The 14923-nt window shown below is 38.3% G+C and overlaps 1 protein-coding gene across 2 annotated transcripts; it reads right to left on the bottom strand.

Annotated features, from left to right (window-relative positions):
- Positions 1 to 5359: 5359 nt before the first annotated feature.
- Positions 5360 to 14917, bottom strand: LOC136236423 (O-phosphoseryl-tRNA(Sec) selenium transferase-like). 2 transcript variants are annotated; one of them, XM_066026575.1, is made up of 12 exons: positions 14760 to 14917; positions 14619 to 14706; positions 14097 to 14163; positions 13884 to 14002; positions 13675 to 13833; positions 12973 to 13126; positions 12396 to 12498; positions 12193 to 12322; positions 10449 to 10540; positions 10304 to 10397; positions 8179 to 8263; positions 5360 to 6458 (listed from the first exon to the last, which is right to left on the bottom strand). In XM_066026575.1, exons 1-12 carry the CDS (start codon positions 14868 to 14870, stop codon positions 6260 to 6262), a joined length of 1401 nt encoding a protein of 466 aa, XP_065882647.1. In that variant the 5' UTR covers positions 14871 to 14917; the 3' UTR covers positions 5360 to 6259. The 2 variants fall into 2 exon arrangements, with proteins under 2 accessions (XP_065882647.1, XP_065882648.1); XM_066026576.1 differs by having other exon boundaries at positions 6310 to 6453.
- Positions 14918 to 14923: the final 6 nt, after the last annotated feature.

Below are 14923 nucleotides of genomic sequence, written 5' to 3'. Positions count from 1 at the left end.
TGCCTCGTCAGTATATATTCCCTATTCTTTTTGTGAAGAAGATGCCGACCATGTAGAGAAGGAAAGGTAAAATGCAGGATCTCAATTATAGGGCCGGAGCAAAATAAAAGGTAACTGCCTGTTCACAATGGCCCTCCACCAACTTTTTATCACTGATAAAGTACTTCTTTATAGTTTGCTACACTACTGATCTGAATAGAGTGACTGCTTTATTAGAGTATCTCGACCCCATATATTGAAATTCTTTGGTAGGACACAGGCCCACCCCTAGATACGTCACTGACTGCACAGAAGACAGACAGTTGTTGAAGCCACACATGCCACCAGTGAGTTTATTATTGTGGCATGAAATGGTGGCCATGTATGTGCTGCATTGCAGTTCAGTGGTCTCTAGCCAGTTCAGTGGCCTCTAGCCAGGGCCTTGTATGCATGCAAATGTAGTCATGCAGGCTGGCAGACCCAAAATCAGCTTCAGTTTAATATCCAACTGTCTATAAACTTGTAGGACCAGGTATCCTACAGACCTTCAGCACTTGTGCTGTAAAGCATTTGGTTGGTTCCACATGTATGGGGTATTTTGAGATGATTAGTCACTCTGTAGAGTTCCTACATGCAGGAGAAAACATCCTGACCGCTGGCCTGGCAGACTCCTGTAAGTGTTTGAACATTAATCAGAAGGCTGCAGGTTCAAGGCTTCCCAGGTCCAGTCATGGATTTTTTCTCCTTTCTTCACCTTTTCAATTTATGTAGCTAACAACTTTAAATAGGCAGGTGTCCTACAGACCTTCAGCACTTGTGCTGCCAATGCACACTGCCAGCATCTATGAGAGTCAGTGACAATTTCATTTGTGTAATTGATCCCCGATGCCCTGGTCATGAATGTGTGCTTGGTGTGACCAGTTCTGACCCTATAGGTATGCTACTTAGGAGAATACCATTTGATCTAAATGTGAAATGTTCTGGGGGTCGTACATCAAGTTATCAAATGTCATACAGAAAAATTCCCATGGAAGAGCATCATACTTTGCATGATTACTGTGTCTCTTTATTTTGCCAACTGCTGAAATTGAGGGCGAGATTACTGGAGGTTGAAAACAACAGAGTCATTTATTCAGTACAAATATGTGATGACTTTGACACTTCACGTCCTAATGGTTACCTTCTAAGTGTGGAGTACAATGATACAGTCAACAAGCTCTACTACAGATCTTTATAAAATACCTTTGGGCTTCTTGCTAAAGGTAAATAATTCTTACATTTCTTGTCACAATGCATACTTGCACCAAGTGTTTTATAACCATATTGTCATAACTGAATATTTAAGTTTTACTGGAGGTGGTACAGTTTCCTCCTTGTTCTCAAAGTGTGCTGATTGCAGCACTGAGGATTGCATTATCACTGCTGACATAAAGAAGGACCCTGTCATAAAGCACATGGTTGCTGAAAGGAGTGATGCATGGATGGTTCTTCATGCAGTATTCAACTTGAGCAGTGATGCTAAGAAAGTGTTAGAAGAGAACAGTGAAGATAATAACATCAGGTGTATGGATGTTATGCATCACATGTACCATCAAAATCGTCAACTCACATGGGATTATATTGAAGCTCAAGTGAGAAGAGTGGATCCACACTTGGTGGATGTTATTCTCTTCCTGTAATTTTGGTAACTATATAGTTATAGTTAGGTTTCTTGCTATTCAATGATGGAATATATAGTTATTTAAGAAAAGGTTATAGCATATAATTATAGTGTACTTTGTCATTATATGAGTTTATATTTGCTATTATTTATAAAAGTGAGCATCACATCCAGCAGTACTGAGCTATGCTGTGTGCTGACTTGGCAATTTCAAATTTCAAACAATTATTGTTCCATACATAAATAAGTGCAGTGGTGTTTATGGATACAGTGGTAGGATGTCCCTATATATGAAAGAGGTTTTCCTCCTGCAAACGTAAAAATGTATGGAGAATTAAGACATGAAAATTTAGGCAATTTTAATAGGATGAATATAGCTATAGTGTATATAATGTGAGTATTATGATGCCTCATATCATTTTCAAATCAGCGATTCAATCTGGTCTAAAAAGATTATTGATACATGGGTCACATGATACATAGGTCACATGCAAGTTACTTTGTAAAAGTAACTAGTTACATATTACATGCAACTGAACTATTTAGTTACAGTTACATATTACTCATAAAATAAAGTAACTATAATAATATTACCAAGAACTCTTGATATTACATATTATATTACTTTGTATCCACAGCCTTAAGCTGTCACGTGTGAAACTACCACTTTATCACGTGACATGATTGCGTTGTTGGACAATGTGCAAATTTTGGTTATAAGTAAGAAGCTGGTGAATAAGTTTCGTTACTTCGTTGTGGCTAGGCGTTACTCAGAGGATAACTAACGAGATTAATAACTTCGTTACTTTTAGTAATAATATTTTGTAATATTAGACTCGTTACAGTAACTATATTACTTCCGAAGTCGGTAACGCGTTACATTTGTAAGTATAGTAACTTGAGTTATATTACCTGTTTTTATAGCGTATTTCGTTAGTTACCACGAAAGTAATAATATTACGTAACGCGTTTCTCCCAACACTGGTCACATGTTAAAAAAAATTACCAAACCTATTTTTTGATTTGGGTATACCCTAATAGAACAGTCAAGAGTATATATTTTCATAATGACCTATCCATATTATATACAAGAATTTCTAGAGATGTGGCTAGTCTCATTGACTTTAGTAGCTATGTAGCCTGTAGCTAGGCCTTATATAATGTAGTCTAGCTAAGCAGCATTCAGTGCACCAGTAAATTATTTGCATGTTATTAATTAATACTTTGTATGTGAGTTTTCAGTCAAAAATTTGATCTCATAATCAGGAAGCCAAAATTCAGACCCCCCCAGAAAGGTCATATTGCTGAGTACACTTTGAGCACTATGTGGTCATGATCACTAACTATATAGTATGCCCCTCCTCTCTAGCAAAAATCCTAGATCCATCCCTGACACAGAATGCTGTAGTTTTTACTGTAAACAGTAAAGCCATTCAGTGTGTGTTGTATTGATTATTATAAGATGTAGAGAACTAGACAGGATAAAACAGGCCTGTCAAGTAGTCACCTGATCTAGTAAACTGTAAATACTGACTTGTAAAATAATGAACATATTGTATAGGTCAATCAATAGGATGGTATAAATGCTGAACTTTCAATTCAATGTTGTAGCACTTGTTGATGTGATAGCTGAATAAATCTTGGGATAATATTGTGAGAAGGGAAGACTTTGCTGCTACAAAAGTGGAATTGCTGACACTGTGTTAGTACCGTTAAGTACAGGAGCACCTAAAAATGAAATGGTGGATAATATTGGTCTGCAGTCACATGGAGGTGCTGCTAGATTATTCAACTCCAATACTGGAATAGTACCATCACAACAATCAACCACAGGACAGCTTTATGGAGTAAGCCAGCCTACACATGCTAGAGACACAGGAGTAACATGGGAAATTGATTCTTGTATGACATTTACTGACCCTTTGATCCCAAATAGGTCAATCACCTCTACAGGTGCTTCAAGTCATATGACACCCACATGTGTTCCAATGGCTACAATTAGATAATAATCCTTTGATACGTCGTGGAAAGGCACCACCTACTGATGAATTCACTGCAGAAGATAGGTGTCACACTTGATGATTGGTTGCTGATATTAGAATATGCTGCTACTTGGAATGGGTGGTCTAAAGAGTCATTGATGCAGCTTGCTGGACATCTGAGAAGCCGTGCCTTGCAAGAATGGAAATTGCTAGATACTAGTGACAGAGCTACTTACCAGTCAGCTGTAAGATCCCATAGGGAATGACTAGACCCAGGTGCTTCAGACTTTTGTCATGCTATTCAGAAGACAACTGAGATGGTATCAGATTTTATAAGACACCTGGAGAGAGTGCTTCAGACAGCATTTGGACATGGGAAGCTGACAATTAACTCAGACAAGGGACATGTTATCGTATGGGCGGTTACAAGAAGGTTTGCCATATACTGAAATGCAGTCCCCAACAGTGTCTGGTGCTGGAGCAAGCCACAACAGTGAGTAGTTAGCAGCAGTAATCAAGCTAGCTTATATAAAAGCTGTATTGTGTGCATGTCTAGAAGGAGACATCCAATTATGCTGAAATTTGGCACACTTAGTCATGCTGAAGTTTAATGAAGGTGAAAAGGTGAAGTTTAGTAACAAGTTTAGTGATAGTCTAGTAGTAGAGTTATGACTGCAACTAGTTATTTACATATAAGAATCAAGGAAGGATTGATGGAGGGGTAGGTGCATGCATATACACCCCTCCAAAATTTTACTTTGCGTTAGCTAGAGAAGTAGAAGTTACAGAATAGGTGCAGATGCATCTATAGAATACAATAAGGTGAAATACTCAGAACAGTCAACTACACTCTACACATTAAATTCTTTTATTAAACTAAAAGACCAACTCCTAGACCCCTTGAACTTCAACTTTGAACTCAAACCATACTGTAGTAGTTATGCTGTTCCCTTTATAAGAGAGCTAGCTAGCTACCACTGCTAGAAAACAATGATTTCACTTGCTTACTCAGTAAGGTTCAGTCAATATTATTGCCAAATTTGATCCCAGAAAGCTAAATTTACTAAATTTTCCTGAGGACATGCCCTCAGACCCCCCTGTATAGCATGCTCCTCGTGCTGAGTGTACTTATTGCACTGCACTGCTCAGTTGCCACATTTTTATATAGCCCCACTATATGGATGCCCCCAGCCAGCCCCACCCCTTGAGAAATCCTAGATCTTCCCCTGATGAAAACTGGTAATCTATAGAAAGTATCCATAGTTATCCAAAACTTTTGTGTTTGAGGAAAACATTGGTACACTAATTTAGCAAATGTGAAATTGACTTCCTGGACAAAAAAAATTGTTGTTACACCTCCAGTCAGTTAGTCAGCTTACAGATTTACTCAAGGTCCTATCAAAGTGGCAACTCCCAGTAAGGAAACACAGAGCTACATAATAACATTATTGCTCTTCTGATAATAAAACACTAGTACTTATAGTGTGTCACACTGGTATAGTGTGTCACACTGCTACAGTGTGTCACACTGGTATAGTGTGTCACACTGCTACAGTGTGTCACACTGGTATAGTGTGTCATGCTGGTACAGTGTGTCACACTGCTACAGTGTGACACTGGTACAGTGTGTCACACTGGTATAGTGCGCTGTGGATTGCTAGTTGCTCTAGAGCATGCACTTGATTTATTCCATTCAGAAATAGGAGTCAAAGCGCTGTTTTTTTGCCACAAACAAAAATTGATTTTCAAAATCATTTGTTATTCATAGTGAGTACAGGATAGAAGATGTGAGCCTGTGAAAACCTGATCACAAACATGTAACTAATTATACAACATTATATTAAGTGACTGTCCAGTTCTTGAATTGATTTAGCAACTCAGCATTGACAACTTGAGAGATAGGAGGGTGTTCTATGAATCACTTACTCTGTGCAAAAAAACTGACAATTTGAGTTAAATAGTTAGTAGGTGTGACCTCTAGTGGACAGAAAAGGTGTAACAGCCAAGAAATCAGAAATAGTTCCCAAACAATTTGATTAGGTCATGTACCTCTCAATTGTAATGATGGAAGTTGCAGTAGTTGCAAATGATTGGAGAACACGTTGGGAGAACATGTTGGGAGAATCATACATGTACTTGCTCCATCTTTAAGTATATAGTGTCCCCATACTGTGTTAGAATATTCCAATAATATTCCAACACAGAATATTCCAATAGAGGCCTAACAAGTGATTTCAAGAATCTGGTTTGCCTTGGAGGCAACATTACTAGTATGAAAGTTTGTTTATTGTAACTCCAAGATCTTTGACAGAGTTGCTGGAGGCCGGACACAATCTTTTAGAGGGGTTGGTGACAATTAACAAACATCATGAAACTATCACCCATCATTAGCTATCATGTACATACTAAATTGATAATGCCAAGAAGTGTTAAAACATTTAGTGTACAGAGTGGCAACAAAATTGGACATACAGAGGAGCACTGTAGCACATCAACATTACATTGGGCCTCTTAAAATCATGTGCTTCTAGTTAGCAATTCTTATTTCGATATGAAACACAATTATGCTGAAAAAGAGAAATTAAGCTAACCAGAACAATGTTCCTGTTGAAACTATCTTGATGTCAAAAGACAACATTCATTTGTAGTGAGAAACATTTTGTTTGAATTTAGTAAACACTTTGTCCAGCTTCTTAAGATAAGTATCAATTTCTTCTCTCCTCATTCCAATAGCAGCGGCTGCTGTGAAGTAGGCACAAGGATAGCAGTCACTGTGAGCTCCCCACTTGACAAAACTATGAGGACCAATCTTCTTCTCACTATCCATGGCAACTACTCTACAGTAGGGCACACACTAATAGTACAATACACACAATACACTACACAGTAGAGTACACACTAATAGTACAATACATACAATACACTACACAGTAGAGTACACACTAATAGTACAATACACACAATACACTACACAGTAGAGTACACACTAATAGTACAATACACACAATACACTACACAGTAGAGTACACACTAATAGTACAATACATACAATACACTACACAGTAGAGTACACACTAATAGTACAATACACACAATACACTACACAGTAGAGTACACACTAATAGTACAATACACACAATACACTACACAGTAGAGTACACACTAATAGTACAATACACACAATACACTACACAGTAGAGTACACACTAATAGTACAATACATACAATACACTACACAGTAGAGTACACACTAATAGTACAATACACACAATACACTACACAGTAGGGTACACACTAATAGTACAATACACACAATACACTACACAGTAGAGTACACACTAATAGTACAATACATACAATACACTACACAGTAGAGTACACACTAATAGTACAATACATACAATACACTACACAGTAGGGTACACACTAATAGTACAATACACACAATACACTACACAGTAGGGTACACACTAATAGTACAATACATACAATACACTACACAGTAGAGTACACACTAATAGTACAATACACACAATACACTACACAGTAGGGTACACACTAATAGTACAATACATACAATACACTACACAGTAGAGTACACACTAATAGTACAATACATACAATACACTACACAGTAGAGTACACACTAATAGTACAATACACACAATACACTACACAGTAGAGTACACACTAATAGTACAATACACACAATACACTACACAGTAGAGTACACACTAATAGTACAATACACACAATACACTACACAGTAGGGTACACACTAATAGTACAATACATACAATACACTACACAGTAGAGTACACACTAATAGTACAATACATACAATACACTACACAGTAGGGTACACACTAATAGTACAATACACACAATACACTACACAGTAGAGTACACACTAATAGTACAATACATACAATACACTACACAGTAGAGTACACACTAATAGTACAATACACACAATACACTACACAGTAGAGTACACACTAATAGTACAATACACACAATACACTACACAGTAGGGTACACACTAATAGTACAATACATACAATACACTACACAGTAGAGTACACACTAATAGTACAATACACACAATACACTACACAGTAGGGTACACACTAATAGTACAATACATACAATACACTACACAGTAGGGTACACACTAATAGTACAATACACACAATACACTACACAGTAGAGTACACACTAATAGTACAATACATACAATACACTACACAGTAGGGTACACACTAATAGTACAATACACACAATACACTACACAGTAGAGTACACACTAATAGTACAATACACACAATACACTACACAGTAGGGTACACACTAATAGTACAATACACACAATACACTACACAGTAGGGTACACACTAATAGTACAATACACACAATACACTACACAGTAGAGTACACACTAATAGTACAATACATACAATACACTACACAGTAGGGTACACACTAATAGTACAATACACACAATACACTACACAGTAGAGTACACACTAATAGTACAATACACACAATACACTGTACCTTGTTCCTGATACACATCTCATAAACAACATTGATCCAAACTCAGTGAGGTCACAATTGGGAGGGAGACCCTTCAAACTCACAGCTAAAAGTTACAACAACAACAATAATAATAATAATAATAATAGCATGTAAGGATATAAACTGTCAATAGATGGATTGTTCTTTCAGAGGTAAAGTAGACATACAGCTAGACTGAAATTATGAATTCACTAAAGTAATAGACAAAGGTGTAGTCACAAAGAGAGTCTCTAATGATAGCAGTGAGTCGAGGGCATAGCTCCTCTATAGAACAGCAATCTCAAAAAAAGCTTATGAGAAATGCTCATCCTGTATTTGTTTTTGACTGCTCTATTAGAGTATTTTCCATTGTGGCTCTATACATCTTTGCCCCACGGGTTGCTGTACTTGGCGGATCACGGATCGACGGACTACGGATCAATGGATCACGTGATGAACATATTCCACTGTTCATTGGAGATGTTTACAAGTATTGTGTCAGTGTTGTGTCAAATATACTTGATATAATAATTATTTTACTAATAATGACAAAACGCTGCACACATCACTTCATAGCTAAAATGCCCACACACCGTTCCTGGATTTAGCTAGTTACGTGACCACTGTAACAATTGAATGTAAATCTGCCAACATCACATTATTACATTTGTAGATTAGGTCTACCACCTTTGATCAAACTGAAGTATTAAAGCTCAAGCCAGCCAGTATTTTTTTCTTTTGTCATTTAGTCAGGAAAGTGAGACTAATTACAGCCAGCCCATGCCGCAGCTGTAATCCTATGATCATTCCTTCTTTTCTCATGGGAGGAGAGTGTTCCCTGGCCATCAGACCGCTGAATTGACCTGCTTTCCTGTTCAGAATCTTCGCTTCAATAAAGAAGATCGTCAATAGCTAATCAGCTCGCCAAGTTAACTAACTCAGAAGTCGATAAATCCATAGTCTCCTCAAACACCTGCCTATCCATGGCTAACGATGTACACGTGCAGCACCAGGTAGTGGACTATATAGACGTACTATCTGCAACTGGAGGGATGGCCAATGAGGCCTGTGCTTTCTATAAACATTTGGCTTCCTTGCTCTATAAGAAATGGTCTGAACCTTATGCTGCTGTGATGGGATGGCTTCAATGCTTTGTCTTTCTCTTTTTTATGTTCTGTCATCCGATGTGTGAGAGGATCTCGCTCTTCTGTAGGCTCCTTTGGTAGACCAGTCTTGACAAGCTCTGTGGAGCTGGTTCAAGCAGAAACAGGACTCACTTCTTTAATCTTGTAATCGTTGTTGTTTGTTTTTTGTGTGCTATTGTTTTTATGCTAATTAGCAAAAAAAAACAAAACCATATACATATGACCGTAAATGGCCGTAGCTAAATCCGTAAATCTGGAACGGTTTATACAGCAACCCCCATTGAAAATTTAATGCAATTCTCTTATTATTATTATAAACTTATTGTGATGTTTTTGCACTGTTCATATAATTTCTGTACTTTTGATATGTGTGAACCAGCACAATTTCAAATAGAATTTCAAGAACTTCCTTCCTACACATTACCTCTAGACTGACTAATTTATGTACACAACAATCTAATGTAGTCACCTTCTAAATTTCCCCTCAGGGTGACCAACTTACACAAGCTCCCAATAACAACACCATATCCCCACAAGTTAATAACATGAGAATAGTGTATATCTAATGACATAGTTCTGATTACAAGGGATTTCATGGCTTCCCTTCTGTGTACCTACATGGTGATGAATGTTCAAGGGCTTTTATCAGAAAATCTCCCAAGAGTATGTAGTTACTTCATGAGTATACGTAAAGGTTTTGCTTGCTTCTGATGACAAAGCAAATGCAGTTAAAATTCCAAGCAATAATTTTGTAATTAGTTCCCCAGACACGGTTTGGAGTTATCAGTCAAGCTTTTACAATGGCACTGTTTTTGCTGCTGTTTGAGCGCACGTTGTCATGTCTGGGATAATCTTCATGTTGAGCTGTGAATTTAGTAAGCCATTTAACTTCTGTACTACAGGACTATATACAGAGTTAAATACTCTCCCATCTCACATAATATCACACATTCACATTGATGTTATGAGGGTACACTTACCAATTGAAATATCATTGTGTGGAGTACGGAGAACTTGTTCACTATGTTTAGTAGACACCTCTTCTAATCCACTAACCAAGTATTGATAGTTATCCTGTGAACAACTCTGAGTAACAGTTAACCTCACAGAGTCTAGAGTAAATACCTTCCTTTCTGTACATAGCTGATGGTATCCCTTCCACCCCAAGGAGAGCAAAGTAATGAACACATCAATAGAAGGAGTTGCTGAGGCACGTCCTACATGTTCAACACATACCAGTAAATTAAACTGGCACACAATACAACTCCTACCGTGTGGGTGACAATGTTGTCATAGTAAATTATGATATGGCCTCATATGTCATCTAAGTGATGTTGATGCATGCATGCTTGGTACATAGAAGAGTTTGTCACAATAGAATATCACTAGCATGGTGCAACCTGTAACATGAAACACTGTTGAAATCTTAGTGGGTGTTGCAGGCACTGTAACTTTCTGAATGTATGTAATGTGCTTATGAGTGTGTGTAATGTGTGTGTGTGTAGTGCTCAAAATAACGTTCGACAACCGGACATTATCCGGACAATACATGGAATGTCTGAATAAGTTGGACAAATTGTCCAGACAAAGGAGATCCAGTGAAGATACTGCTAGCAATGGCTGCAGAAGCACTAAGAAGTGTGTGGTAGTGGAGAAAACAGTGGAGAAATTTGTGTCTGAAATGATAAGTCTTCAGACGATACGATGGTTGCGGTTTGAAACAACGTCCAGTGATTGGGAGCACGTGACCCGTATGCAGGCTAAAATGTGAAGTTTAATGGGAAGCTCTGTTATGCGGCAGTATAGGCCAGCCTTTATTGAAGGCACAACCAATATTCACGCTTTGACCTGCGGCAACCGATATATAATTATGCGAGGATATATGCACAAGCGAGCAATGGCATTATAGAGGCCAAGGAGGCAGTCAGTAGCTTGGTGGAATATGCCCCAATTGCAAGGGCAATGGCTCAAGCCAACCTTAGCGAGGCTGCCAGGTTGAAGAATAAAAGAAAAATTGATATTGTTTACACAATCACTAAAGAAAACCTTAACTAAGATGGAAGTTATTTGTGAGCTTGAAACTATTGACAGAATTAGTTATAGCTATGACTGTTTATGACCGTATAACTCACTGTAATTGTCAGTGTAATAATGCATTCAATAATTGTAACATTTTATTGTGATATTACATGTAAAATACAATAACACAAACTGATCAATTCTTGTTTCCTGTCAATAATAAAATTAATCATACATCTATATATGGTAAAATGTTTGTAAGTGATTCACAGATTAAACTTACCCTTTCAAAATGTTTCCAGATGTGATCTCAGACGGTATAATTTTTAAAAAATTCCTGGGGGGGCATGCCCCCAGACCCCACTAGAATGAGCATGTGCTGAAGTACATTTTGAATGTGACTGGACAACCACAATTAATGACAGGTCATTGGTGACTTTGTCCAGACATTTTGACAGCGGAATATTTGACACTATTTCGAGCACTGGTGTGTGTGTGTGTGTGTGTGTGTGTGTGTGTGTGTGTGTGTGTGTGTGTGTGTGTGTGTGTGTGTGTGTGTGTGTGTGTGTGTGTGTGTGTGTGTGTGTGTGTGTGTGTGTGTGTGTGTGTGTGCATGCAAACCATCCATGTCTTGCATGGTGGGTGAAGGTCCAGGAGGGACTTCGGAAGCCACACCTTCACCTGTGAGACATTTCACAGCTTACTAGTTCTGCCCCAGGAGGATTTTCCTGTAGTGCAAAGGTGTCCCAGTGCTGGTCCACTGGGTAAGCATGACCGTGCTAGTTGAAGGCTTTGCTTTGTGTGTGTGTACATATGTGCACGTGTAATCACAGTACAAAGGACAACACACCTGGGTAGGTTTGACTAACATTATTGATAAAATCTTCACTGGCTCCAGCCACTACACACCCACCAACTGGTACAAGGAAGTTCTTATCAGTGCTCTGTACAAAGGCATCCACTCTTCCCAGCCTGCAGCCCTACAAGTGTGATGGAATATCTGTCATTAATAATATTAGTGTTATGAATGACATCATGTGATGTCATTAGTACCTCCTGTATTAGATGTGTGCACTTGGTGGATTGTAGCCCATAGGCGTTGTTGACAATATGAGGGATGTTGTGTTTGGTGCACAGCTGTGCTACCTCCGGTATGCTGTAAGAAGGAAGAACATCCTATAGCATACAATAAGTATACTTTACTAGTTAAGACACTATGGCTTAATTAGAGCCCCCATCATTAACAATAAAATAATAACATGTAATATACTACATCACTTGACATAACAAATGAGACGTCTATATATTAGAAACCAAACAAAGAAGTAGCAATAGAGGATGATGATGGAGAAGGTGAGCCCACAATTGATAGCAATCACCTTCACATTGTGATAGCATTTAATTGTGACTGTCAGCTGTGAAGGACATGCAATTTGAAGGAATTTCCTTTTTCTTACAGAAGAAATTAAGGATATTTCATAAATTTCCCACTCCATATGGTAAAAGTGTTGAAGTAACCGAATAAAAATAACATATTCTGAACTATAAAATAAACTGATAGACATCAGAGGTTATACAAGTTATACACCAACACTTTCCAACAAGATGGCTCACTTACCAACTCACTTACCGGTCAAACACTCGTGGGGCAAAGCAGCTGGTTGTTGTCATGATGCACAAAACAGAATCAGCACCCAACAACACAATCTTTTCCTCAATGGCTTCAACATCAGTACGCAGCTCATCTCCTTCCAGTTTGTTCTCCACAACAACTGGCTCAAACCCTATCACACACAACACCAGGGATAAGGAGTCAGGAAGAGGGGTGCATTGTTAATGGACATGGGAGGGCTATGAGGGGTGTAGGCACAGAATGTAACAACCAGAACTACTTTTTTGAGTGTAGTATAAATTTAAGGGAAGAAACAGTAGAAGTTACTCTCCCTACCCACTTGCAAAAGTTTATTCAGAATACACTTTACTAAATACAGACAGATTCAGATCATTATAGAACACGTCATATTTGATGTATTACAATTTAATGTTATATTATGAATGTTTGTTATAAGTGTTTTCACTCACAAGTTGTCATACTATTTTGTGTTGAAAGGTTTCAGTTGATATTTCCTGTGAGACTGTGGCCAAATTGAAGCCAAACAACACCTCACATTTACTTTGTGAAAGGAACACAATACTGTACATGTGCTGAAAGTGAATAACCCACACAAAAAGATGTATCAGGTCATGGCTGAAAACTGGAGACGGTAACTGGGAACAGGATCACATGATACAGTAGAAACAGTCAGTCAGTTATAAGACAGATGAAACTCACCAGCTGTTATGATTGACTTGAAACATGATTTCTGGTCGATGCGAGGCCAGATGATATACTTCGCATGTGGTCGCTGATGTCTTAATGACAAAAATGTCATCACAAGGCCCATTCCTGTGGCAACTGGTATAACAATACAAGCCTTAGTGGAAGGTACTCCTGTAATGATTGAGTTAATGGAAGAATGTGACATGAATAATGACATTTACCACATCTCTTGATGCAGTCAAGCACAAGGGAGTTGGTAAGCTTCATTAACAGTGAGGACCCAGCTGCCTTGGGTTGAACAGCGGCAATATCACCTGATCTACCAATACCATGACCCAACCTGTAGGACACACACACACAATTTTACCATATTCACATGTCTAGTGCACCCACACCATGCGGACATGTGTACACACTACACACACACTCAACACCTGAAATGTCTCCTTGCCACTAAATCAGATGCTATCCTAGCTTCTCGCTCACCTGCACCAACATTGTCTAAAAGAAAATGAAAAAAATGTAATATGAAACATTTTTCATTGTACCAAATATGGCTACTGTTAAATAATCACACAGGTTCCTACAACTGCAAGGGGTAACCACTTCAATACTGTCTGTTGAAACACTTACGACCGGGATCAACATTCAATCAAGTGATCAAAGGTCTTTTGCACAGTGAATCAAGCGATCAAGACGTCCACAAAAGTGGCAATCAAGCACCTTTGAAAGCTAACCCGAGGGATTTTACGGTAGACGATCAAGAATCAAGGCTATTTTATAGGTGAAATCAAGCGATCAAGACAAATTTTCGATGATCAAAATTCTTGATCCCTGTAGTAACTGGCGGTATGGAAGTGACTACCCCTTGAACTGATGCTCCCACAGGAAACAACAACGATATCACGTGTTAATGACTGAACCCATGCATGTACCCACTAGCCTAACACATTTACCAGGGAAGTTGTTACTATCCATCATGGACAACTCGCTTAGCAACATCTCAATCCTGTTATCAGGCCATCCCTCGTCTGGTATTTTTCTCTGTATATGGAAATATATAATTTTTGCACTACATCATTCACGTAGTCGCATACCTTCTCCAAAAGAAGTTTAATAAAATTCTGCTGGGTCCTGTGTGCATTCTTTCCTTGTTCTATGTAAGTCTGCGGGACCAGCTTCTCTGCAAGCGTATAGCTTTCGTTCATTTTTAGGTTTTGATTGTGTAAATTACACTTGTAATTCAACCAAATACAAATGT

This window comes from Dysidea avara, chromosome 10 (genome assembly GCF_963678975.1).
Source record: "Dysidea avara chromosome 10, odDysAvar1.4, whole genome shotgun sequence".
Lineage (NCBI taxonomy): Eukaryota > Metazoa > Porifera > Demospongiae > Dictyoceratida > Dysideidae > Dysidea > Dysidea avara.
This window is presented reverse-complemented; position numbering and strand designations above follow the sequence as displayed.

What these genes read in the sequence shown, in the direction of transcription:
- LOC136236423 (XM_066026575.1), bottom strand. Translation starts at nt 14,870, where the DNA reads ATGAACGAAAGCTATACGCTTGCAGAGAAGCTGGTCCCGCAGACTTAC. An exon ending in TTAAACTTCTTTTGGAGAAG is followed by an intron (nt 14,707 to 14,759) that starts GTATGCGACTAC and finishes TTCCATATACAG; the next exon opens with AGAAAAATACCAGACGAGGG. An exon ending in GCACACATCTAATACAGGAG is followed by an intron (nt 12,323 to 12,395) that starts GTACTAATGACA and finishes TCACACTTGTAG; the next exon opens with GGCTGCAGGCTGGGAAGAGT.